Source organism: Gobius niger (genome assembly GCF_951799975.1).
Source record: "Gobius niger genome assembly, chromosome: 6".
NCBI lineage: Eukaryota > Metazoa > Chordata > Actinopteri > Gobiiformes > Gobiidae > Gobius > Gobius niger.
Window position 1 is genome coordinate 8,525,862 of NC_136857.1, and position 27,952 is coordinate 8,553,813.

The 27,952-nt window shown below is 41.2% G+C and overlaps 1 protein-coding gene and 1 long non-coding RNA gene across 2 annotated transcripts in view; one reads left to right on the forward strand and one right to left on the reverse strand.

The window, feature by feature from the left end:
* LOC306964487 overlaps positions 1–27,952 on the reverse strand; it is a 409,045-nt gene that overhangs the window by 306,408 nt on the left and 74,685 nt on the right. The window lies entirely within an intron of this gene.
* The window catches only part of LOC306964466 (cadherin-4-like), a 302,824-nt gene that overhangs the window by 110,537 nt on the left and 164,335 nt on the right, over positions 1–27,952 (forward strand). Inside the window, exon 3 of the mRNA XM_079558468.1 lies at positions 24,189–24,212. Coding sequence (XP_079414594.1) covers positions 24,189–24,212 — 24 coding nt within the window. The remainder of the gene's footprint in view (positions 1–24,188; positions 24,213–27,952) is intronic.

Here is a 27,952-nt window from a genome sequence, read left to right on the forward strand (position 1 = left end):
GGTGTGTTTTTTTTTTTATTTGATCATTATGTCCATTCCCGACGCTTTAGCCTCCAGAGCACGGCGAGAGCACCCGAGAAGATCATGTGTGCTCCTCTCCTGCACATTTACTCCACCAGGCTGTCGGGAAGCTGCACTCTCTCCCCTCTCTGAATTCGCTCCCTCTGCTTCCACTTGCTTTCCCAAACTGTGTTCCACTCTACAGCCCCTCAAACACACTACGCTCTATCACTCTATTTCTTCAGTTACTTTGGTGTCGGTTCAAGTGTTTATTTTTCTTTCTTTTTTTTTCAGCTATAACAAAAACACATCTTGTACAAAACCACAAATTCAATATGGCATCCATTTTCAAAAGCTTTGTAAACGTGTCAGGCACTAGAAGGCGGTCGTTGTTGTTGTTTTTTTTTTCTAATAGCTTCATGAAAATAAACTACTTCACCTCCGGCGCTGCTCTCCGCTGACACTATCTGGTGAGGAGGCCAAATGTCAAAGATAGGCCTGTTGCTTTGTGCCCTCCTTACTATTTTCCACACTCACTCCTCTGCCTGTTTAGATGTCTTTCGCCCTCATTGTCACTGTGAATAATTAGGAATCCCTAGTTAGAGTTGCGTCAGGGCGTCCCAGGGCGCGGTGTGGGGCGGCAGGGCAGAAGCAGCCCAAGGTGACTGTATATCTGAATGTGGGACGCTCCTCCGGAGGGTTGGGAAACACCTGCGCGGACATTTACATAATGTCTGTTGATACGTAAGACAACAAGTTAGAATAGGCTTGGGTAAAAGGGTACATGAAGGCCACACATTAATGCAAAGTTGAAGTTGTTTACTAACGGCAAGCATGATGATCAGTGTGGGGAAGCGAGTTTGACCAAGGGCAGGATCAGAATACGTTTGGTGAAAGCACAATATGCCCTTTCTTCACAACAAGCAGTTGAGTCCTTACATATTTCATAAAAACAGACCGTATTCCTTTCATAATCCGGTTTATGCTTTTCTTCATATTTGTCTCCAATTTACAAAGGTTAATAAGATCTTTGATAACCCGTTTATGTGTTATTGATTTGCTATTGAGCTTGATTGTGGCCAGACGGCGCCCAGCAGGTGGCCTTGAGGCAAAATCAATTTATCAGCAACTTGAATCGACAAGGACCTCTGCAATAAAGACAGGCAGCGTGTCCTCGGCTAATCCAATACAGCCCTGCACAAAAACTGTACCTCTCCATGCGCGCGTGTGCACGTCTGGCAGAAGGCTGGACACATATAGAAAAAATTCCAATTACATTTTTAGCCAGTGCTTCAAAAATAAGCAAGACATGTTTCCTTTAATGCATTACTTCGGTGAAAGAAAAGTTTCCGTCTGCTGCTGTCTGACATTACATCTGTTTGGATGTTACTTTTTCTTTGTGTTGTCATATTAGGCCATACCAAACCTGAGGCTCCCTGGTGTCCACTGTCCAAATGTGCACCCGCTTCGCTCAAAGTAGTCCCGCAAATGCTCAGCACTGCCTGCATGCACGCCCTCATCTCTCTCCCTACTCCGCTCCCTCTGTATCTGCTGTGTAGCTGAAGATGAGTTATAGTGGTCACCCTTACGTGTCTGATAGATGAAGGTGAACTCTGCTTTGGCCCGTACAGGGGACTTTAGAGGACACCAAGGCTCCCATCCATCCTCTTAGCCACCTACATAACGCCACCTTCCCCGCGCTCTCAAACGAGCCGAGCAGCCACAACGAGCTCCAGCACCGCCGCCCGTTCATTGTTTTTCAGGTTTTTTTGGCACGAACTGTTGTACTGTGAACTTATTTTTTATCGCTGGAGATGTCTCTTATAGCGATAAATTGGTGGAAAGTTTTGAAAATGGATGTGTTTCTTCGACTTTTGTTCCGGGGAAGCACTTAAGCTGACAAACAGCCCACGAAGTACAATTGCCACCCGGGTGCAATACTGTCTGTGTGTTATTATTTGCGAAGCAGAACAGATAGAAGAATTTGTTGTTTTGCATTGAGAGCTGGTTGAGAATTTATGTTTCCCATTATTTTTCGAAAACGATTGCCGATAACTAATCTCAGCATTTGAAGTTTATTTTGTGATTGTCTTTTCTGTTACCGAAAACCGTCTCCCTAGCTTGCATTGGTTTATACTTTTCGTCGTTTGCTAACAAAACTATCTCCACTTCGGGACTTGGGGCAATGTTTTTTTTCTTCTTCTTTTATTATGGTTTAATGGGTTGGTAAAGCTTATGAGTACACTCTAAGGGAAAGTCAAGCTCCGTTTTATTACTGCCATTATAACAGTTATTAACATTTAAAGGTACAAGCTGGAGGGGACGGTTGCCAGATAAGTGGGCCTGATTACAAAGGAGAGACAGCACTTTCATCCAGGATGAACAATGGACATGATTATTTGTAGGAAAAAAATAAGTTTTGTAGGTGAATGAGGTTGGAAACTTTCACTCACCGAGATTTTTCTCATAGTGTTGTTGCCACAGAAACTACAACCATTGTTTATAACCACTATACCTGAACAATCCCCTTCCCCTTCGCCCATCATGGCGAAGGTTTTCAAAAATAATTATCTGGACTGTTTTGTTTGAGCTCATTGGGTAAACAGCAACAGGGTGAGGTCAGCTTTTTTTGCTTCCGATACCGATACTGAGGTTTGAGTATCTGCCGATATCCAATATTAACCAATACCTAGAGACTTGACCAAAGTGTCTTTCTCTCAGTTAAAAGGTGAATGGTCCTCTTTTCTCCATTTTAATAAGATCAATGAAGTGTTATCTTTTCGGTTAGAGATAAAGTTATAGCCTATCTATTAGGCTACTAAACTAATGTAAAACATTTAACAAGGACCAATGGACTTTTCATATCCTTGGCTTCATGACAGGATTTTAGGCTACATTAATATAAACAATATAAACGACAGCCGAACAATATAAACAACAGCCTAACCAGGTTCCTAGCTACAAAATGGTATACAGCATGTCCATATTCACTGAGGTTTTGTCGGTAAAAATTGTTCTTAAAGCAGTTGAGAGCCAAAACTGGTATTGGTTCATTTTCTGATATTTGAAGCCGATACCAGATATTGTGTCCAGTATCAGATTGGTGCATCCCTTGGTGATGGTGAACTTGCGTTCTGACCAGAGGATGAAGAGGTGAGCTTAAAAAAAAACCTTCTCAGATGAGTGGAAAAAACATCCTCAACTCAAATCAAATAACACAGTCCCAGAAAAGTTCTTTGGAGACTCCCGGAACTTACACAAGCACTCACATACTTAGTGCTGCAGGTACATCACGCAGTTTGACTTCTTTTCTCGGAGCATATCAATACTTTATATAGTGGGGAAAGTGTTCCAGGGGTTCTCGCATACATGCACCTTACACCTTGCACATGTTACCTCCGAGGATTCTTGCTTACTCCTCTCTCTCTCTGGCTCTAATCAACTGGGGTGACTTAAACATATCCCTCTCCGGTGTCGCGCACGCCGAGTAATCTTGGTCATGCTTTCGGTATTATCACTTCTCCCGCTTCGCCGCCACATCTGCTCCTTTATCGGGCGGCAGATAGCGAGGACGCGTGAGCCTGGTGCCTTCAGGACAGCCCCCCCCCCCCCCTCTAAAGTACCAGCGCCTTATCCAGCGTGCCCAGGTGTGTGCCCCCCACCCCTTCCCCTCAACCCCCCCTTCCGCAACCAGCTACTGTATCTAGGTCTACTAGAAATTACACACGCCTTCAGCCCATTAGCACTTCAAAAGGAACAGACGGAGAGAAGTGGAGGCCTCCCAATTAGCGCCCGCGGCATCAAGTTTGGCTTGAAATGTTGGAGTGATAGTTTTTACCAATGAAATAATGAAATAAAGATTCAATAGGTCGCGGGCAGCGTTTGAGTTGAGGACAGTGCTGCGGGTGAATACTGAATACTTGAAACAGCTGCAGTTATGAATGATGGTACTTCAAATTCTGATCTGTCCCAGGATTGAGTTGGGACCTGAATTTGCGGTCTGAAAGATTTAAAGTGATAGTCTGTAACTTGAATGTTTCAAAAAATGTATAGATTGTGTATAATTGACTGCCTGGGTCTGAAATTTAAAGGGACACTATACTGTTGCCATTAGTGCAAAACATGCTCCTATTGAACAGCTCGACACAGAAAAATACTATTGCTGCAGGGAATAATCAAAGAATGGATTTGGATGAGGACCTGTTTTAATCTCAAATTCTACTAACTTTTGTCACATCTCCATGGAGACGAGCTGGAGACGTACCCACTCCCGGTAAAAATACAGTCATGTCTTAGATAACCTGACCCGCTCACAGCAAAAACACATGTTTGTTTGTACATATGTAGGTATTTTTCCAATGATGAAATGATCTATCATAAAATAAATGCCAGTATTTAAATTTTATTTATAAGTAAAATTCTACGCGGGTGCCTTTAAGGTAACACAAGTGATATTAAATAGTAATATTTTTTCTTAAGTCACCCCCATTGCTGATTTCAGCAACTAATCAGAATCCGCGGGATACCACTTTGACCAATGAGACAAGCTTTTCCTGTGAACCGGGCTGTCAGGTCCAATCAGGAGAGAGGGGGGAGGAGCTTGACTGTTAACTTTTGAAAGTTCTTTTCCTGTGCTACTCATTTTGCAAACTAGGACGGCCTTTTTAGTTAAAGAGGAGAGGAATTTGATTGTTTACTTTCAAATTTTACACCATTTCTTCCCTTTAAACCTGAATATGCTCATAAATGGTTGATTCTTAACATTTGCCTTTTCAAATCCAGTAAAAAACATGAAATACTGCCCTTGTTCTTGAGGACAGGGTTACTTACGTATTTCAGAATCTGGTAGTCGAAGGATGACAAAGAAGGAAGACCAAGCACATTGGAAAATAACTGCTGACAAAAATTGCTCTTTTTGTGGGCTTGTTCTACCGAATTTATCATTTCAACTCGTTTTGAACAAACCCTCGGTAAATGAAATGCGGATTTTGTGTTAATGCTTGAATATATCTATGCATCTGTCTGTGTCTGTCTATGCCTTTCTTCCCCCCCGCTAAGAAAGTCTTTAACGCTGCATTTTGAATTTCATTTCCGACTCACTCGATGTACTTCCATTTGCATCGAAGTGTGACATACCCGACACCGGTACGGTCCCAGCAACCTGTTTACAAAGCCAGGGGATATTGGAAATGGTTGCAGAATCTGGCCGACTCACGAGGAGAAAGTTATCAGCGCTGTCAGCGGAGTTGATCTGCGTGTCATCGCGGGCGCTACGCGAGTTTCCAATCCATCAGCGCCGGGGTAACGTTCTGTCACATCGCTATGGAAACAGCATCAGGAAGTACAGACAGTGCTCTCCCAAATGTAGAGGGACTGACGGTGGTATAAGCGCACACGTGAAATTGAAATTCTCTTCCAAGTGCGCACAGAGAGAGAGAGAGAGAGATGCGAGAGGAGATGGCGAGATATGCTCGGTTGGACAGGCAATGCAATGCTTGAGTGAAATGATTAAATTGTAACTGGCGGCTGCAGTGTGTCTGCGGCAGGCCCATATGCTTCTGTGTGTGCTGCATATATTTGCTGATAGTCTGGTCCCGAGGAGATGAGAGAATCTTTCACTGTCATCAAACATTAAGATCGGGTATTTATCTGGCTCTCATCTCTCTGTCCCTACAGTCATTGAGAGGGTGCACTGCATTAAATGACTGCACTATCACACTTAGCCTAATGTTAGTGTGAGGTCTAGCAGGGTAACGCTTCTGATACAAATCTGCACTCTTGAGTCATCCAGCATTACATAATGAATACTGAGGTGAATTATTATTATTATGTTTTAACAGAGCTACCGGAATATTCAGAAAATATGTGTGATTTTGCGTTGTGTTGAATCGACAGACAAAAGACATGTATGTGTGAGTAAAGCTCAGTCAAATGCACGCAACGCTCTGTTCCACACACTTTTTAACCTGCTACCTGCCGTGCCCCCTGATATCAGGGAGGGTTAGGTTTAGGGTTAGGGGTAAAGGTTGTGATTAGGGTTAGGAACGGCTAAAGTGATGTAAGTGTGTACGAGAAGGTCTTGGCTTTCAAATGAGGCATCACGCGGCTGTAAACTCTCCTATAAATAGGCTTTGTGATTTGCTCACCCTAAATCTAACCCTAAGCCCTTGTTAAACCACGGGATTGAGTATTTTTCAAGCCATTCCGCAGGTGAAAAAAACTGTCTGCGTTTTTTTGCCTTGTTGTTTTCAATGTAAAATTTGCTATTTCTGTCTTATTTTTGGCCAAATCACTAATTCGGCTCTGTGAGCTGCTTTTTCAATAAGGGGGGGGAGAAAGCCGGTTTCTCATCATCGCAGGAGCACATGGGCTCTGTTCAATTTCAGCCATGCCGTATGTCTGTGGGTTTTCCGTGGTTTTTCAGATATATTTTTTGCCGGGTTTGGCTGCCCAGACCTGGCAACCCTGCCCTAAACTCTAATTCCACCTCTTCATCTGTCCATTTTTGTACATGCATTCCGCTTAACAAGCCTAACAAGACAAGCTCCTCAGAGTACACCGCAGTCATTGATATTTATTTACTTCATAAACAGTACGCTACTATTGCCCTTGCGTGGACTGACATCGGCCTCTCCCACCCCCCCCCAATTACTCACACAGTGTGACCTTCCCTCTGGCCTGTTGGAAACCCTGACATTTTTTGCTGAAATGAGGAGAGTGTTTATTTTATACCTACTCTGTATATATATTTATTTGTGTTTTTGTGTTTGTTTTATACCTACTATGTATACATATAGACATTATCTGATGCTTTTAAATCATACAACAAAAAAGTGTGAGCATTACAGTAATTGTATAGAACCACTGTGTAAAGTCACCCGAGCGTGCTTTTGTCCCAGTTCTTCTCCATTGCAGCGGCAGCAGACCTGTGGAGAGGACTTTAGTGGCAGATCTTTAATAAAGAGTGCCCCTCATGGAGAGTTACCTTTGTTCGGAGCGAGAAGGCTGGAGGTTTGAGGCCGCTGTAGCACCAACAGTGGCTCCTCTGCTGCTCGCACTGGGAGCTGCAGAGTGATGGATTAGGCGTGAGCAGTGTCCGCTGGTTTAATGGCAGGTCCACGGCAGCCTGAGGAGATGATTTTAATCATATTTGCCTCCTCATTACCCTCTGTCTGCTGCGTAAGAGCTACTGTGGGAGAACAGAGGCAGCCAAGCACACCCCACAGAGCAATGTAAAAGAAAAAAACACATACATGCACTGTATCTATATGTAATAATGAAATAATAGAGTTTTCAAAGCCTTAACCTCTTAACTCCCACCTACAGCAAGCACATTTTTCTCTAGTTTGACATTACCCAAATATAAAAGCTTTATGAAAATGGTGCAAAAATGAGGAGAAAACGAGGATGACACGCAACATAAAAGCGATGAAAGCACAAGAAAAAAGAGCCACCAAAGAACAAGTGACAAAAAGCAATGAAAGTGCAGCAAAAAAGTAACAAAAAAAAGTGGCCAAATTATGTCAAAAACGTCATAAAAAGAGCAACAAGAAGTGAAAATGAGATGAAAATGACCGTGAAAAAAGTGACGACAATGGGGCAACAACATGAGGAAAAAGATCCGTTCAGATCAGTTTTGTAGGTCTTAGCTTTCAATGGATGCACTGGCCTATCAGGCTGTGAACTCCAGTCAAGAAGCATCTAGATTTGGGTAAAGCTGAACAGGAGAAAATGTGCATGGTTAAAGCGGGTGGTAAGAGGTTAAAAAAAAACACTCCTTTTTTAAAGATTGAAGTTAGCTTTTTTGGATTTGCTTCACGTACATTTAGCAGCAGAATTGATTCCCTTTTTACACACAAAAAAACATACAAAACAACTTAGTCTTATTTGTTTTGGATTCATAAAGAAAATATTCAACAGTCACGGTCAGGAGTACATATCTGGGAGTATTCTATGGTGCTGAGACAGCTTTGTGATCAATGGAATTATCCTGCATGTGCGTGTTTTAAGTTGGCAACCACAGCACAACATTCCAGCCCTGAACCCTCTGAATATGTCCCACTGAGATGGCTAAACCGCAGCTTTGAACATTTGCTTAGAGAGACAGCTGGTAGAATATTAGAACTACATTTCCTCGTGGTTGAGGGAGATCTGTGTCTTCCCATTTTAAGCACCAATCTGAATCTTTCCAGCTCTTTCTTTATTCACACTTTCTCAGCCTGTTGCCGTGAGCGATACGAGGGGGCTAATTGGATTTCCAGAAACTCTGTTAATGACAAGGTTGTAATGGCTTTCAGCTATTATTGAACTGACTTCATATTGGCATGTTAGTTTACACAAAATACCATTTGCTTAAAAGCCTCGCCTTGTGCTCTGAGCGCTGGCGCAGTTTTTAATGCTGCGAACACAATGAGTTTTCACAAGACACTGTGGGGAAGCTTTCAAGTGTTTTAGGATTTAATAAAGTGCTAATAAATGTTTTCAGAGTGCAGGTGTTGCTATTGTTTGCCCTCAGAAATGGGAAGAGAACTGTTGAATATTGATAAATGCAACATCTAAAATGTTTTTGTTTCTACTTTTTTAAAGGAAGTTAGCGCAGGAGGAGAGATGTGAAATATTTCGGCAGAACTGTATATAGCACTCTTGCCTCTCGCCTCGGGCACCGCGAGACTGTCGCCCACTGCTCTCCATTGAAGAATGGGTCAAGTACAAAAGGGCTGATTTACTCAATAAAAAATACATGCACTTGTTGTATCTCTTTTATGCAGATGATGGCAACGTTTTATGATAATTTATGTTAAAACTCTCAGGACACATTTTGCGATAAGCAGTAAATGTTCCTTTCAAATGATGGCACTGCGACATCACTGCCCCAGTGTTTTGTATACAGTAAATACTAATCTCTTAAGGGGTTGCCCATTTCGATCTTATTTGACCAGTCTTATTCAGATGTGATACTGCTTTATGTGTGGCTTATCAAAGGTGGAACAAAAAGAGAAACAAAACGTCCTCCCTCTGGTTTTCCTTGTATGAAATGTGTAACAGAACTGCTACAGACATGGATATCAAGGTCTTTAAACTGTGGGAGTTCTCGATGTTTTCTGTGAACTGTCCTCATGTGAAGCTCTCCATGAAACTCTATGAAGTTTGATGTGACGCAGAGAGGACCTACATGTTACAGCAGTCAATAATATCTCCTCCTTTTCCTCTCCAGCCCGAGGAGCTGTCCTTGGTGCTGAATTAGACATTCAGGTAACAGGCGCTGCAGCTCTGTCATGGCCCCGCGGCGCTTCTCTGGATGTTTGCTTTCCTCGTGGTGCGCTCCAGAGCATCCACAAACTGCTGCATTCACCAAACTTCACATTGTGACGGATAGATTAGAAATTCAACCTTTTTTTGTTTGTTTGTTTTTATGTTTGTTTGTTTTGTATCACATTTCTTTCATGTTTAGACTGATCTGTGTTTTTTGTTTTTTGGGTCTGTACAGTGCATGATAATGAACGAGTAGTCAAGTTCTGCAATGTCTCCTTTACATTTCAGTGTCGTGGAAAATTACTCCTGCACTTATGAGGTGAATCATTCATTAGTATTCTTAGATGTACAATTTATTCCAAAAGTTAGTAAAAGAAGCCTCCTACGCTACTGCCAAACAATGCCATCACAGAAACCTTCCTTCTTTGTCTCTGTGGTGCAGTGATTAATGATCTGGCCTCACAGCAAGAAAAAAAAAGTATTTGAATTTATATGTTCTTCTCCGTAACTTAAATCAGTACATGGGAAAATGAGGATTTTGGCTTATGGCGGGTAGAGGTGGGCAATATATTGTTTACAAGATAGTATCAAAATTGTTGTTTGAAGGATATGCACATTTACAATATCAAGTATATCCTCCTGCTTTAAACAAGTGCATTTTCTCCAGTTCGGCTTTACCCAAATCTAAAAGCTTCTTGACTGGAGCTTACAGCTTATAGACCAGTGTAGCGCTTCATTTGAAAGCCAAGACCGACCAATTTTTTTGTCGTATTTTCGTAGTGTTTTGGTGTTTTTGTTGTCGCCTTGTTGTGTATATGTCACTTTTACATCGTTTTTTCGTCCCTTTTTTTGTCACTCTTTTGTTGCATTTTTGACACTTTTTGGTTTGTTTTTTTACTATGTTTTTGTCGCTCTTTTGTCGCTTTTTTCCCCCAAGAAGCTTTTAGATTTGGGTAATGTCAAATTGGAAAACATTTTCTCTGTAAGTTGAGGATTACAGTTGAGGGTTAAAGATGCAAGCTGGCCATTTTCTACTCACTACCGCCACCTCAGGTCATCCGTTTAACTGCACCTTCTATATTAAGCTCGTGCATGACGGCAATTCGGACACAAAGTAACAACTTTGTGAGTGACAGTGCAGGATTTCAGAGGCAGTTGTGGGGAAAAGGTCTGGGCTCATTCTACACCTTAGGACATTGCTGGAACATGTAGGGGGAGGGAAATACATTATTTTAAAATCTATTTGGTCCCTTTAAGAGGTTGAACTGCTGCTAAAAATACAAATAAAACATACTTGATGTGTCGTCTCAAAAGCACATTTTTGTATATTTCTGATGGTTTAAAAACGTATTGCTTCATTATTGTGTCGAGATAATGATTTTTGTCAATATCGCCCAGCCCTAGTCTGCCCCAGGGGAAACTGTGGTTAAGTACGTTGCTTACCACGACCAGGTCAGTGAATGAAAATGCCCCTTCCCTTGTGCGGGTGTTCTGCGGGGGCGATTTTTTATTTTTTTTTTCATTTTTAATGCAAAGAATAAAATACCCACCGAAGGAAAACCTTGCGGTTGCCAGTGCGGGGGCACGTGACCAGTGACAAGAGCTGATGTTGAGAAGGATGAAGCTCTTTGTGATCTCCAGGTGGCAGCCATGATGGAGCGGCGTCCTCAGTGAAGGTCATTTCAAAGGCCTGTCATTTTGGAGGAGCTCCGTCCGGAGGAGAGGATAAATAAAGCAGAGGCTGTCATGTTTATTCACCTGACTTCCTCTCAGGCTTTTGTCAGGCAGACGGACGAGGGCCGGCGAAGAAAAGACAGACATGATCCACTCTGATGTTTGGACAGTTATTGGATCTAACTAAATTGATTTGAATGTTAAATTTTGAAAGCATCTCTCTTATCTCTAGATCTTTACAACGGCGCGTCTCAATGCCCAGTCTGGTGCCCTGGACAAAAGACATCTTTATCTCGTATTATACATAACGTTTCCTGTAATTTGTCTGCCCTTTCCCCAGACTGGCGCTTTATGTTCTTATTTATGTTTATTGAAGTACGCACACGGCTGCCTTCAGTGTGCTAGTGCCTGATCCAAAGAAAGATCTCTCCCCCCCCCACGTGTTCCCCCAGACTCTGGCTCAGATCAAGCTGCTCCCATGTTGTCTCTTTGGCCACACATGAAGCCAGATGACCTGTCGCGCCAAACTCTAATATATCTAAGCCATGAGCCGAGGCCGCCAGACCTCCAATGGGCTGCACCAGGCTGGACCTCTCCAAGGACCGCTCTGTGGGGACTCCGGAATTCAGTGGCCTCTTCCAACAACACTCACGATTACATGATGTGACTTCACTAAAAGGACGACTGAAATGACTATAGTATAACTATAGTCTCTTTGTTTTTACATTCTGCAAATCGGAATGTTATGAATTGATATGGCAAAAATAATCTGCTATTTTTCTGCTTAAGGGCAACAATGTCCTTATAGAGGCCGAAAAAAACAAAAAAACAACCAACAGCAATGGAACTTAGGTTAATAGCTTAGTCACACAATAGCACCATACTTAATGTTACCACAATCCTCCTTTATTATTATTATTATTATTATTTCCATCATTACATGAAACTAAATGAGAATTATATTTAGGGTTTGGGAGCGTTTTAGTTTTTACCGATACTTTACCGATACTTGCTTTACAATGCCGATACCTGAACGACACTTTAGTAGTAATTAAGTACGTAAGTAAGCTTTATTTGTATCGCACTTTTCACAGACAAAAAGCCAGTGCTTAAATACTTTTTCTGATGCCTTATATATTTGTCATCTTGAACCAGAAAGCAGAACAATAATGTTAAACGTCCAATACCTGATTTATTTTTATTTTTGTTTCTAGTGGGGGGGTAGATCCTTTAGTGTATTGTATTTTTGTTTATTTTTTTGTAAAATTGTACATTTTAATTCTGGGAAAAACACTGGGCATCTACTGTCATTTAAAGCATTTGTTTCAATTAGATGAACTTGAATCAGAATTCGAATTTGAAGGCGAGTTTTCTGGTGCTTCTGTGAAAGTGATCCTGAAAAGTGACCCTGCAAGTTGCGAAATGAACTGAAGAATTGGGATGCTACAAATTCCGAAAAGCTAGGAACGAGTTTAGACCACAACTTGCAATTTAATGCAGTGGCTTCCTCCATCATTTTTTGTAATAGCAAAAAAAACAACCCCCACCCAAAAAAAATAAAATAAATAAGTATATTTTACATTTGTTTCATTTATTTGAGCTGAAACCAAGTAACTTCCTTAAATGCTGTCCCTGGACCCACCAGGCATCAAAACTTGGTCTCTACAGATATCATTTATTTTTCCGTATCTGTTTCTTTCAACACAGATTTTTTTTTAGCCACACTGGTATCATTTAACGGTACCCAGCCCTATTCATGTGTGACACAAAATCTCTATGGTCCTGCCCACTTGGTTCAGTATAGTTTAGGCGGCGACTACCAGGACTTCTATTCAGATAGCATAAATATAAATATTTTTATATATATTTTTTAATAAATCAAATTTGCTTTATGCACACATATCTCAAACTCCTTCCATACATTAGATCACTGTGCGCTCCCTGACTGTGTGGTTGCAGTTGCATTCAGCAGGCCTTGATAACAGTTGCTTAATGTGCCACACAAGAGTGATGCTGCACTTTCTGTTTTCATTTTGCTGCTGTAGTGCAGTAATTAATCCAGCTGAACCCTTTGTGCTGCAAAATAAATGCTTTCCATTTTCATTAATAGACAACTCATTAGTGCGTAATGAGCAGGCAGGCAGCTCTGCCCGTGCCGGTGAGCACACGTGAGCATGCGCCGGGCTTGGCTAATTCAGCTGCACCCCTGTGTCTGTGCTCTCTCTCCACTGACAGCTCATTACGCACGTTTTTCCACCTTTTCTTCTGAATTAGATTAATGTTGATGTGATGTCTCTGATTAGAGTGTGCTTCATTAAATGGAAAACATTTTATTTACTTAATACCATTACTGTATTGTTTGAAGAAATGTCTGCAAATGCTAAGTGGATGAAGTGAAATGGATACTTGACAGCGCAGTTACATTACCAAGCAGCCTTTTGGAATGCTTAATAATTTGTCACTTCAGTACTTTAAACCTCTGAAAGCACATTGATGTCTGTATGACTTAGCTCATTTTTTTGTAAATTATACACAAAAGGGCAAAAAGACTGGATCATGCCCAGACTAAACAAGGTGAACTTCATTTGCATCCCTTGTCACATCAGATCTGTTAAAGGCCCTGTATCAAATATCTCTTAACCAGCAGACAAGCAGTTGTTTGCATTATTGTGACAGTGAGCCCGATCTTGTGTTTCTAAATGCAGACTGTAGTAGGGCTGCAACTAACGATTATTTTGTAATCGATTAATCTATCGTTCATTTTTACGATTAATCGATTAATCACTTGGCTGTTAATGGTGTAGTAAAAAAACAAATTTGTTCATTTTTTTTTTTTTTATCACATTATAACTTAAGTTGCGCTGTTTAAGGAAGTGCTGATGGAATTAACTAAAGGGAAATGTGTTTTGAAGGCTCTATTCATGAAATTTACATTGTACAAACCACTACAGACCCTAAATATAAAATCAAAGTAGGTTTTCATCAAAAATACTACTTTTTTTTGGTCATTTCTGCTCCATTTTAGTCTGTGTGAGCAAGAAAACGATTAATCGATTACTAAAATAGTTGTCGACTCTTTCAATAATCGATTAATCGTCGATTAATCGATTAGTCGTTTCAGCCCTAGACTGTAGCAGAACACTTTGCGCTTAGTCGCAGTGCTCTTTCAGATCTTGAAACTCCAGACGCTAAGTAGGAAGTACGTGGGGTGGAGAAACACTTATGGCCAATGGCGATGTTATGTACATCCGACTATGGGGCGAGGGAGAAGGGGGAGGGGTTGTCGGGGTGAACATGTGGTTTTATTTTGGTCACGTTAGCGCAATTACGGCCGAGCGAGTGCCGCCCCGCGCTTCAGCGGGACCGGCTGTAGCTACATCTCTTTCCCCTCGGGACACGGACCTTGATGAGGTCATGATGGGATTAAGGCGAGAAAGTAGGCCTGTGAAAGTATTGATTATTCACACAGTGGTCGAAGCGGAGATTTTTGTCTAGTTTACTCCCTTTACAAAAAAATGACAAAACTTACCCCTTATGATGTCTATTTTACGATGTTTTGTCCGTGAGTGAGGAGGAGTATTTAACACGGGTAGTCATTCACAAATATTGACAGATTTTACATGTCCTGTGAAGGGTCCCCGTGATGGCGCTATAATTCAAATATGGTATTTTTCCTTCTGGGAACCGCAAAATACGGAAGAGTGGTGGTTTTATACGGCACTCGGTATAAAACTCCAGGGCTTGTTTTCTCAAAATGAGGATAAGGCCTCACTCGGGCAGCGGGTGAGCCCTTATAGTGGCTCATACAGACTTCAGACTTTTCAGAGGGATATTTGTAATATCTAATTCCCAGCCTGATTTATTCAGCTTTAAACCCAAAAAAAACAAGGTGGAATTTGAGTTTTTATAGATTTTTTCACTTATGATTAGTTTATTGAAAAACTAAACAAAAATATCCAAAATCCCCTCTGAAAATCTTAGTTTCTAATATGTCAATAAAATAAAATCATACATTTTAATCTGGCTCAATCCATTATTTAGATCTTGTTGCCCCCAAATATAGGCTATTTTGGCCATTTTCATGCACAAAATGCCTTATTTTTTATGAAAACATAAAATGGCTGAAAAATTGCAACATTTTTTTCTCATATTTATATCAGTAATGATCAGCAAAAGTTTCAAATCGATATCCTTACATTTATTTTTTTCCCCTATTCAACTGCAGTGTCTCGCCTTAATAAAGTTTTTAGTTTGACCTGTGAGAGCCTATAATGTTAAAAGAAGAACACATGATGTAAACGAGAAATGAATGTGAGGCTGCCATCGGAGCACCGCTCTCACTACTGCTTGTAATAAACCACGCCTCAGTCCTCTCTCCTTTTATAAGCGACGCCCTCTCACAAGTGGCGCAGGCTCATAGCACAACAGCTGTGCCACATGGAAGATAACCGTAGTAACATTAAAGCTTATAAACTCATCACTGGGAAAAGTTGGGATGTCAGAAATGTGTTTAGGAAAGTTAAAAAACAGCTTTGACACAACTAACAATTGAAACATTACAGACAATGAAATCAGATAAAAGGCCTTTAAGTGGCAAAATTGGCAGCTCTTGTAATGATTATTATTCTGTTATAGAAAATGTCTTTAACAGTTCCTGATTCCCAAACCAAGAATGGGTGATTTGCAAGTTTTTAAACAAAACAGTCCCTCTTAAAGTCGTCCACGAAAGCATGCGATTGACATTACTCACGCACACTAACGCACACCTGGCATAAATTTACTGCAAACCGTAGACGCCAAAAAAAAAACACATTTTGTTTGATTTATGCGGCTGTTGCACGGACGGCGCTGCCAGTCCATCTTGCGGCAATAACATGAGGTCAGTCGTCAAAACTGCCTGCGATCTCGCTGCATCACGGCGTCTCCTCTCTCAGGAGTTCATAAGTATAACTGATGAGCTGTCAGTGTCCACCAAGGAGTGTGATTTAGCGCCGAATAGCTGGAGTGCGCGGATTCCTCCTAATTACATTACAGAGATGATATATCAATAGTGATTAATGGCGTGCAAACAGCTGCATTTGGCACAACATACATATAAACGTGCGGTTGGCGCTGACGCCTCGTGCGCGCCCAATCGTGGCTCTTCCCCCAGTAATGATATGCTTTTCATTTATCTTGATGAAGCGATGATTAGCTGTAAGGATTCTCCGCACTTCATGACGGGGATAAAAATCGAAGACAATTTCGGGCTGTAATTAAAAGCGGTCCCAGGAGAGGAGCGCTGCGAGGCCACAACTTTAAAAGGCCAACGCGAGACAGGTTTCCAATAGCAGTCTAATTCAATCACGTCATGATGTATAATGTAGCAAAAAAGTTCAAAAGGGGGTTTTCCTTAATAGATACAAGGATGATTTGTACTAATTAGAGCAAAAGGAGGTGCTTAGAACTTTTTGTGTCGGCGTGCATGCTGTTTGTGTTGATCTTTGTTATCAATGTCTAATGTTGGCTGGAACCATTAGCTTGAAGCGGGCCACAACATAGACCCTCTGTCTTGAACACAATTTGCAATGTAAGGAATTCTGACACATGTAACTACAATATCAATCATCAATAGGGCTAGGTACCGTTAAACGATGCTAGTTTGGTGTCGGAAAAAAGGTTTAGGTACGACCAGTATCGAAAAAAGGAAAGCATCGATAGCAGGGACGATAAAAAACACATCTTCTATCTTTAGATCTTAGTTTTGATGCTGTTGTTCTGCGTTTTCTCAATGTTTTTTTCCCCTTATATTTGTATTTGTCACTCGTATTTTCCCTATTTCCCCCCATTTCTCACCATTTGTTACCCAATTTACAACCATTCCCCCCCCCCCCCCCCCACATTATTCCCCATTTTTCGCACATTTCTTGACGATGCAGATGAACCTAATATTGCAAATTTGCATATATCTTCCACACATTATTCTTCTGTTCAACCAGAGCCTCAGATGTGATACTATAGCTTTGATAACCAAAAGTTGCCACATATAGGAGGCAGTGGAGGTTTGTTTTGATGGGGAGAAAGGGACACAGGCAATTTCCAATCTGTCGTACTGGAAGTCATGAATGGGAAACATTGATGTTAAAGTTTGGATGAATATAGGATTTTCGGAAACACTTTATTTTACACGACCCTTGATACATTGATACATATACATTGCCAAATTTAGTACAATGTAATGTGAAGTGCAACAATGTGTAATGACTTGTACCTATGTGCTACGTACACAATAGAATCATTGTTGTGCTTTGCAGATACATAATGTATTAAGACATAAGACGCTAACCCTAACCTTAAGCCCTAACCATAAGGGTCTTGTGCTTTATTTCATTATGTACCTGCAAAGTACAAATACACATTATTCCTTTGTGTATGTGCTACATAGGTACAAGTTATTAGAGTTACAAAGCACATTGTAATGCACTAAATTTAGTTTGGTTCAATGTATCAAGGTAGTGTAAAATAAAGTGTGACCCAATTTTCTAAATAACACCATGTTATATAGTGAACAAAATCTGTTTGAAATAATCACCAACTATACCAGAAAAAAGATAATAATAATTCACCATTCCACCCACATTTTATTGAAGGCTATATTATACATTGAAGGATGGTTGTTTCAGCTCAAATAAATGATGTAAATTTAATATAAATTGTGTTTTATGGAATAGAATAACTATAGCTATAGAGTGAACCAGCTGTTTACCTAGTAGTTGCACTGCTGTGCTTACTTTTCTATTTTTAGAGTTGCATCATCAGATTCTCAGTCATTCAGGTTGATTTTCAAACTTTGAACATGAAAACTTAAAGGCTGGACTTAACATCTTCAAGACACCAACAACAATTCTAATCTATGTCCAAATGCACAATATGGGCAAAATACCAGCATCATTTTGCGCAGGTCCAACTTTTCATTAGTATCAAGTTAAAGCTATTATTCATTGTGTAATCTACTAATGCTTCCTTTAGACATCCATTATCACTCAGAGAGCAGCTCATTGGTCACAACAGGGATGTTCAATCAAACTGAGGCTTGGCTCTCTTTTTGTGTCCTACTATATATTAATGCTCACATGAGATAGATGAGACTGAATGTGCCAAACTGTGCACAAAAGTTTGGAAGAATAAAGAACTGACAATCATGATATTAAATGTTTGCCAACTTATGCAACGCAGCACATTTCTCTCTTTGGCACCTGTTTTGTAATTTGTCATGTGAGAGCAATAGAGTGAAATGAATCTCCAGCTAGATCGTCATTTTTCATTTTGTCTGTACTTCTTCTTTACTGAAGAACAAAAAAAACAAAAAACATCTGTGCTTAAGAGTGCAGCTCAGGACAAAAGTCTCAATTCTGCACTGGAGTTGGTTAAAACAGGCCACTATTCTTCTGTTGGAGACAGTGTACACACAAGGGAAAATACACTAGACCTTGTTTCTTTATCTATTAGTCAATAATAAACTTTTGTAATGCATTTGGGTTCACAAGTCTAAACTCTTCTGCTCAAACCAATCTAATAGTGCTTTTGTTGTTTACTCGTCCAAAAACTACCTGGAGAAGTATTTTGAGTAATCCTGTTTACGTTGATCATTTCTTCTTCTACTGATAAAGCAATGCTTAATAACTTGTTTACCTTAATAAATCCTTTTCGTCGTCCCTCTGGGGGTAATACAAGTGTTAATGGGATGATTGGGGGGTCTTTCATCTTCCCCTGGTGTCTCTGGCCAGAAAACCATGCTTGCAACTTGACTTCCACACACTAATGGAATCATGAAGAAGAAGCTAACAGGCTAATGGGTAAAGCTAACTGCGGACGAGCGCCACTTATACAGTATTTACAGCCAATTTTGAGTGAAAAAAGATCTTGTGTAATTGGATGTGCAATATCCCTCTCTCCCTTTTACTTTTCTGTCAGCGTAGTATTTACTTTCACGGACAATTAATATATACATATATATACAATATATATACCTATACGACACCTGCAGTGGCGCTTCTGGCCTCTAGGGGCATGAGCTTTAAAGAGCTCTGATCTGTATTTCATTGATTTTGTTGTGCAATAGAGGGAACACAAAACTGTTCTCCACATTTCTGAAGCCTATAACTCATCACTGGACCCATTCTGAGTTCCGCACTCAAAGTAAGTTTATCATGACGGCATCAAAGCTGCTGGTTACTGCGTTTCTGTCCAGACAAACCCAGAATCTTGACCTGTCTTTTCCTCACTTTACATTATTTCCCATTTTAAAATGTAAAATATCAATGATGAGAAATCCAAATTTAGTTTTTAAGCCTCAATTATGTCTGCCCACTTTAAATTTAATTAAACCTTTGGTAGATTCCTTTTAAGGATCCATTACTCCATTGCTAAATGAACATAATCAATTGCACAGCCTGTGCAGAAAGCACAAAGGGCTGTCAGAGAACACTGAATGATGTCTTTGTGCAAAGTGTGCCATTGTAATTAGAGAGAAACTTCTTAACTGATTTCTTTATCTGAAACAATGTTCTCTTTATTCATTAGTTTTAATTGTGCTATTGCCAAGCTTGGTTGGAATAGTTTTCCGCCGTTTTAAACTATTCCAACTTTTTAGTCCAAATGCAGCAACTTTGAAGAGCGATGGGTGGCAGAGTTAAGTCTCTGCCCGCTGAGCGCAAGCTCCAGTAATGATTATTTCTCATAAATGGTGGTTCTCAGATCAAGAGTTGCAGTTGTTCAAGTCCGACCGGTCTATTATCTTTTCGCAGACGTACAATTTATTCTGTATTTCAATGCATGTGGCAATTTCAAAGCTATAGCAGACTTAAAATAGGTCTGCATTTAAAGTTTGCCCTGTCAGAAGTTGGCATTATGAAAATCCGAACACAAACCTAACATGAATGTGTCTTGGTTTGAACAAAGAACATCTTGAACATTCAACATTAGCAGAATTGCAGCTGGCATTTGCCTCAGATTATTCCGCGCTACTTCCATTTCCTAAGAAAAAAAACAGCACTGCGGCGCAGCGGCTAGTGCTCTGCAACACACTGCAAAAAGGCCACAGGTTCGATCCCAGTTCACCATGTGGGTCGTTTCTGTGTGGAGTTTGGACATTCTCCCCGTGTTTAGTTTCCCCCCTGTGCTTCGATTTCCCCTACCACTAAAAATGTGTGCAATGTGTTCTCTTCTTGGGGCAGTACTCCCCTGAAAAGTGAAATAAATGTATTCCAGATGAAACAGCATTACGTTCTAGTATGTAAAGATGCATTTGGCATATTTCATTTCCATCAAGAATCATGGACATACGATCATTAGGGTAGACAAAATAAGTAATAGACGGTCAGAGGTGGGAAGTATTGGCAAAACTTGACTATAGGCATGTAAACATCAGAGTAGGTGGCTCAAAGGGAGACTTGAAAGTAGATAGTAAATAACCTACATTGAATGTCACTGAGAAATAAGTATTACCTCTTCAAGTAAATATAACCTGAAGTGCCTGGAAAGGACTATTTATAGTGTACATTTTTATTGTGAATTACAATGTACCATAGTGCTTACGGAGAAAGAGAGCTTTGCGCCAGTAGCCGTGACATGCTCGCTAATACCTCCTCAGTCCCTGGGCTATCCTCCTATCCCATAATAATGGCAGAACACTGTAAGCCTTGTGGGGTGAAAAGGAAATGGACCATGGATTACTTTTCGCGATAAGGCCGGCTACGCTGAGCTGTGAGAGTGCTTCTTTAGCTAATTATTTGAAGCCCTGACTCCACTCAGATTAAGACATTTGGAGCTTATGGACGGGCGCAATCAGACCATGTAATAGGCAGATGACCAATATTTGCTTAAACTCATAGAAACACCTCGCAAAACAAAGAAGTCATCCCCCAGTCCCAATCCCTCGCTGCACGCTCCGGCGCCTTGATGAATGCCCGCACCTCCACACACAACGGACGCCATCTTTACTCTGGCAATTAGGCAAAGCTGTGGATTATCGCTTCCACTGGCCAGCACGCCACAAATCCACCCATGATTCAATTATTTCCCTCCGCTTTTCTTGGACATTTGGGGCTCGCCGGCACTTGGCCAGTCCAGGCAAAATTTGGACAAAGCACAGATAAAGGAAGTTTGACGAGGCCGTGAAATGAAACGAAATGCTTGGGATCTAGGGAATGCTGGACTGGTGAATATTTGATGAGGACAATAAGAAGAAATGGGGGGGATTTTTCATTTTTGTAAGTGTCCCTTTAGTAGGTTGTTGTGGCTGTAAAGAAAAAGGCAAAGCATGGGTTGGGTTTTTCATATGTATTTTGTCAGTTATAGGATGATCTTTGTACTTTTAGCAAAAAACATTGACAGCTTTGTGGGTTGTTATGGACACTACTTCGGTCTGAGTGAATATGCCTCAAGGTGAATTGTACAAAGTGTTGTTTTGAAAGATATAACAACTGAATAGGCAAAGGTTTCCTTGTTTCCTACTGTTTGCTGTCTGTAAGTTATTTGTTAAAAGAATATATTGTTTCAGATGGATGGAGATGAGTGATTTAAAGAATTCAGCTCATGTCAATCTTGAAAGGGAGGGGAAGGGAATATCTTTGCACTAGTGATGGGCGAGTGAAGACTTGTAACACTTCAAGGCTTTCCTGGCAACAAAAGTCTGGTAAGGTTCGAAGTCTCTGAGCTGTTTCATTCTGTGGGAACACTGACCTCTTGTGGTCAAACTTTATTATTGTGCCTTCTCATAAACAGGACTGAAGCACCAACACAATCATGTGTGCAAGAGAAGTTTCAAACAGTCGTGTGGCGGTTTTATTATTTGCAGCCTAATATTGATGTTTGAATGATCAAATCAATCATAGGCCAATTAAATAAGAGTCATTTTCTTTGTAATGCGGTTCTGTGCTTCAGTTCAGCTTCAGTGGGCGGGGCCAACTCAGTCACCTGCGGCTCTACTGCCAATGTTTTTATTTCATTCAGTCAGAGAAATTTTGCCACTATTTGCTATAGATGGTGCTCCTTACATTTGGTCCAGCCACGCCTGTTTTTGTATCACTTTAAAAGCAGGACTTTCTGAAGAATAGTGTTACCGACAGAGGCAAGCAAACAGCTTCAGCAATACAAGCTGCCAAGCGTTTTTTGGCCAGCACTACTTTGTACATCACTTTTCACGGACATGTGTCACAAAGCACTTCAATAGGGACAATGTATGTATTCACTGTCCACACTTTATTGTTATTGTTTGATGGAAAGATCAAGAGCTGGCATCACCGATATCCGTGGACTCACATGTTCTAAATATATAACTCTCATTGTAGTGAAGCTTAAATCATTAACTGGACTGGGTATGGTTGAGTTGAGACTTTTACGCTTCTCTTCACAGAAGCTCCTTCTTGTAGTTAAACTGTGACGTTGTACCCAAGCCGGTCTTATATAAGACTCAGGCCACTCCCAGGAGGAGGGAGTCAAAGCTGCCAACACCCAACTATTCAAGTTGTGTACCGTATCACTCAATAGCAACTCTTTGTTATGCTATGCTGCTGAGACAGAGGGCTGAGATGATCCATTAGTAATAACAAAGGACAATCATTTACTTCAGCTCAGTAGGCCGTAATAGGCCCTCGCTAGTATTTTAACTTCTTCATCCTCAAAAGTGTGGTTAGTTGGAGATATATATATATATATATATATATATATATATATATATCTATTATAGAAAACGCTATCTCAATGGCCGCCGCCTGGGCGCCGCCATGTTTATTTCCCATACCGACTTTGAAGCTAAGCAGGGAAGTGCCTGGTTAGAACTGGGATGGGAGACCGTTCCTCCGAAGCTAAGCAGGGAAGGGCCTGGTTAGGACTGGGATGGGAGACCGTTTCGGAACACCAGGAAGCCTGGCGACAGCACTGAGTGTGTGCGTGGACCATAGCGTGGACATCCGTGGCCGGCCCCCACGTGACGGTCCCACCGCCCGCGGGCATTGGCCACGGGTCCATATGGACCGCGGTGCTGCTGTCCGAGGACAACCCGCTGTCACCCAAACGCGAGTGCACGAGATCTGACTGCCGTGCGTGTGCGCGCATCCAACCAGGGCGATGTGTGTGTGTGTGGCCGTGTGTGTATGTGTGTGCGTGTGCGAGCGTGCCCAAAACCTGCTCAAACACGAGCCTCTAATCCAACGCGCTGCTCCGACTGCTTTCTCCTCCGTGTGAGTCAAAGCGAAAATGAAACCACTTAACGAGTGCATGGCCTGCACTGCGTAGTTTTTTTTCCTTTTTTTTTTTTTCTTTGCTGCTGTACCTTTTGTTTCCTATTTTGCTTTCACGTATTGTGAGCCCAGAGGTACATTTGATTCTAAATCAGCTTTGAACGCATTGCCAATTTTATTGTAAGGTTATAAATACTGTCTAATAACGATCATTAGGCTATTTCAGTTCAAAACCTACTCATTCTTTTTTTTTATTGTACACTACCGTGATGGACCAAACCACGGGTCCTGCACCGTGACCCAAACTGTTAAAGCTGAACCCCACTGTCTCTTGAATCCTGTTCCCCAAGTTTAGCGAAAATATTGTCGTACTTTATAAGAGAGGAGCACGGGTGCATCAAACACTCCAATTGCAGTTTGTTTGAAAATTTTTTGAGCCTTCATTCTTTTACTCATTTGTAGTGGCCATAGTTTTTGGAATGGGTTGGGAACCACTGGCCTACAGCTGAACTGTGTGACGGGTTGGCCATTTCTTTGTAGTCACTCACAATCTCTGAATATCAAATGTGGAGACTAGCGAGGCCCGGCCGAAGGCCGGGTCTCAGCTAGTATATATATATATATGTTATTTTACAAAACATACCTGAACAAGAGGAACCAAACTTGTATCCAAGTCTCACCATTTCACAAAATACAAATGGACAAACATCACATTAATGAATGCTAAGGTGTGCTGTTTTATTTTCCTTGCAAGAACCCAAAGTGTTTACGAATGAATAAACAAACGTCACAATATGCATATATTTTTATATCTATTCAGCACTTGCGGTTTCCTTGTATATTCAGCGTTTGTGTAGTGTTACAAGTGACATGACAGACCCCCCCCGGTCTTGTACAACCCCCTCTTGTCTGCTCATCCTCTCGGGTGACTCTTCCTCACAGCGAACCACTGCTGCCACTGCTGTCAACTCCTCCATTTTATATTGTGTCTTTTGTACAACCTGTCAGCTTTGAACATTGTTCTTTCTCTTTTATCCGCAGATACCATGTTGACATCGCACAAAGGTAAGACGCTTCTCAATCAGTCACCTGCTGATCCCTCAGGCTGCTTACGACGAGCGCGTGTGGCTGCGAATGTTTGCCGTTTTGGCTAATGACATGAGAATTATTCCGTGGTGTTGTTGATGCTGATTTGAAATTGAGCCGTTCGGTGTTTTTGATTACAGAGTCAATCACTCACACTCACTGACACCTCCACTGCCTTATTGCTCAGTACCGGTATGATAGACAGCGTCTAGGTTTTTATGCACAGGCTAATCACATACGCTTTCATGTTAATGCGAGGAGGTGGAGGAGGCCATTGTTTTGCATAGTGGGTCTTAAGGGACAGATCTTGTTAAGGAGGATGTGTACAGCGTCTACCTGAGTGCTCGTTTCATGTTCGAAGATAATAGGGCCAGACAGAAACACACCAAACAGATGTAGGGGGCCTGTTCGGAGTGGCATTGTGCCGCGGGAGCATCCTACTCTCTTCAGTCAATGTTTGCTTGTTTTTTCACATTACTATTGCTATGTTCTATTAACATATATTCATTCAAATGCTATATTAATTGCATAAGAACCAATAGAAAAGTTATTTAAACTTTTTGGATGTTATGGTAATAGAAAAGACAAGATATTTGGATCATTCCACATTTTGTATCTTTAATTACAAAAAAGTACACACATAATTTAACCGCATCACAATCTAAATCACCAACTTAAACAAACCTCTTTTGGCCCATTTAACAAAATGTGAATATTTGGCTATAGAATGATCACTTATACATGGGCTCAAATGTCACTTTCTACTGTATCTTAAAAGTAAAAAAAAAATGTGATGACTATAATTTGAAATGTATCTATACTTATGTCTTTTCTCTTCTGATATTTATTAGGGATGCACCGATCCAATTCTGGTATCGGGTATGGGAGCCGATATTGAAAAAAAATACGATAACAGGTATTGACTACAAATATCCGATAATGATCCGATACCAGTTTTGGCTCTCAACGCCTTAAAAACACAACTTTTACCACATAAATCTATGTGACTATGGACATGCTGCATAGCATTGGAAAGCTAAGAACCAGGGGAATCGCCGAGTTAGATTCAACCTCAGCAAGCATTTTTGATCGCCGCGCAAAATGCCACGGTTAGCATTAGTATGCTAAAACTAACGTTATAACGAAAACTAACTAAGACTGGGACAGAAACTATAAAATTGATCACTGTTGAAGCCAAGTGTTTGTATTTTAGTTTAAGAAATAACTGATCTGAACATATTTGTAATGATCAGATCACTTCATGTGAGTTGTTTATATTTATGTAACCTAAAGCCTGTCACATACCCAAGGATATTTAGTGTAGAAAAGTCTAGTGATCCTTGTTAAATGTTTATCCAAGAGTTTATAATAACTGATCATTGACTTTATTGATGGTGATAAGAGTCAATTAAGTTTTTCAACCACTTTTAAGAAAGTGGTGTCGGTAAATATCAGGTGTCGGCAGATACTCAAAACACAGTATCGGCATCAAAAAGCTGGATCGGTGCATCTCTAATATTTGTCTTGGTGGGCCATGATCAGTAGGCATTATAAAATTAAAATGAAACCTACTATCGTTCACAATCTCTTTGACTAAATATCGGATCAGAGGCTGCCAGTATACCAGCTCATGGGTGACACTATTTGTACAAGACATGTTCCTTGCCACAACCCTCCCTTCTGCACCCCAAATGCTGAGGGTGTTTTCTGATGGCGGGGTGCTGTACAGTGCTGTCAGATGACCCTATAAAGGTAAGTGATGTGCTCTTCTCCCCTCTCGGTCTGATGAATGTGGAGAAGGAGCACAGGCTGGCACGGCGTACATCATCCCTCCCGCAGCCGCACACGCATATGTTTCTCAATGAGAGCCACATAAATAAGGCCGTGTTGTCCTGACAGTGAAGAAACGATCACTGTCGTGGGCCGCTGTGTGTCCATGTCCCCCTGTATACTCTATAGGTCTCTTTTAGATTGGATATATACGGAACAGCTTTTCTCAACACAAACCTTCGCAATGCAGGTCTAGAGTCTAGAGGAGAAAAACGTCCTGTCGTAATGTGAGTCAGTGATTGAACTGGTCCAGGATAAGGGGTTTGAAGGGGCTTTGGAATTGCATAATCACAAGAGTGGGCATAGTGTGTTTTCATCTTTCTTTATTACAGTAGAATTATTGCATTATATGTGAGGCCCAATGTTGCCATCAGCTTTGTTTGGTAATTTAAAGGGACTAGATGCAAGCTGGTCATTTTTATACTCACTCCTGCCACCTCAGGTCTTGCGCGTAACTGCAGGTCTATATTAAGCTGGTGCATGACGGCACTTCAGACCCAAAGTAACAACTTTTTGAGTGACCGTGCAGGATTTTAGAGGCAGTTGTGGTGAATAGGTCTGGGCTCATTCTACACATTAGGACATTGCTGGAACATTTAGGGGGAAATATTGAAATATGTTATAGTCCCTTTAAGACAAAATCAGACAAATCCACTACAGCTTTGGTACCGGACATAGCAGTGTAAATTTAGTTCTGGAATCTGTTCATAACTATAATCTTTATGAAAATACTAATTTGAAGATTCTGAACCCAAGCACAACACTGTGAGAACACTGTGTCAACCAATTAGGGCGTATCTCTAGTTAAAGTAATGTCATTGGGGTCGAGTCTTCTTGGATAACCTTTCCTGCTCCTGTGTGTCATGATTAAGGCCCTCATTACGACGTGACCTTATTCTGTGGTTCTGGCGTTGTGCGGAACATCCCCTCACGTGCCCTGTTCCTCATCCTTTATCCACACCTCGGCTCCTCCTCCTCCTTCTCTGCCAAACCAACTATATTTATGGTACCTGCGCTGGGAAAACAGTCTCCAGAAGACGTCCCTCTAATTTCATTTTCAAAATGCCAGCAATAAATTTATCAAATGGGCTGAATCAAATCAGAGTCACACGCAGTCCCATCAGTCACAGGCTGTCCCCGAGGGGCTCGTGGGCGGCCTGCCGCCAACAGCACCGCTGGCATCGGACTGGGACAGGAGGGGCCTGATAGGAGGAGCGCCAGCTGACTGTTCACAAGATATATGCCCCATGGAAAAGTGTTGGTGCATATTGGTAGGCGCTTAAATCTTTAAAGAGACATATATTTGTGTGAATGAGAATGCATACAGCTCTATGCAGGTGTTTGATAAACCATAGCATGGAAAAGAAAATATCTATAATACTCAGTTACAAAGTTACAAAGGTTTTTGTCCAGTAGAAGTAGTATTATATAACATGCTATACTATACATTCGCAGGACATACTGTATGCTTGGGTTCAGTAAAGCATGTCCTTGTGGTGGAATATCAGGCCTTTCCTGTCGATTGGTCCTGGAAAAAATTGAGCAATTGAAACGCAAGTAAATTGATTTCTTTTACCCGTTTGAGTTTTTGTAGTTCAAAGAGCACTTGTTCCCATTCACACGCCTCACAGTCTCCTCCCTCCGCTCCCTTCATCTGGCCTTGTACCTCAACCTCCTTAGCCCCGTCTCTAAACGCTTTCATGTCGCTCTTTCTTTGTCTCACCTTTGCTTCCTATCTGTGCTCCTGGTAGAATTTACGGTGGCGCAGGTTAAGCCGGGCGTGAGTGAGGCTAAAGCAGCTTAGCGCTAACAGAGCTAATGAAGTCAGGCCTGTATTCCGGCACCGCGGATCAGTGGCACTGCTCTGTGAAGCCTGTCAGCGTTTAATG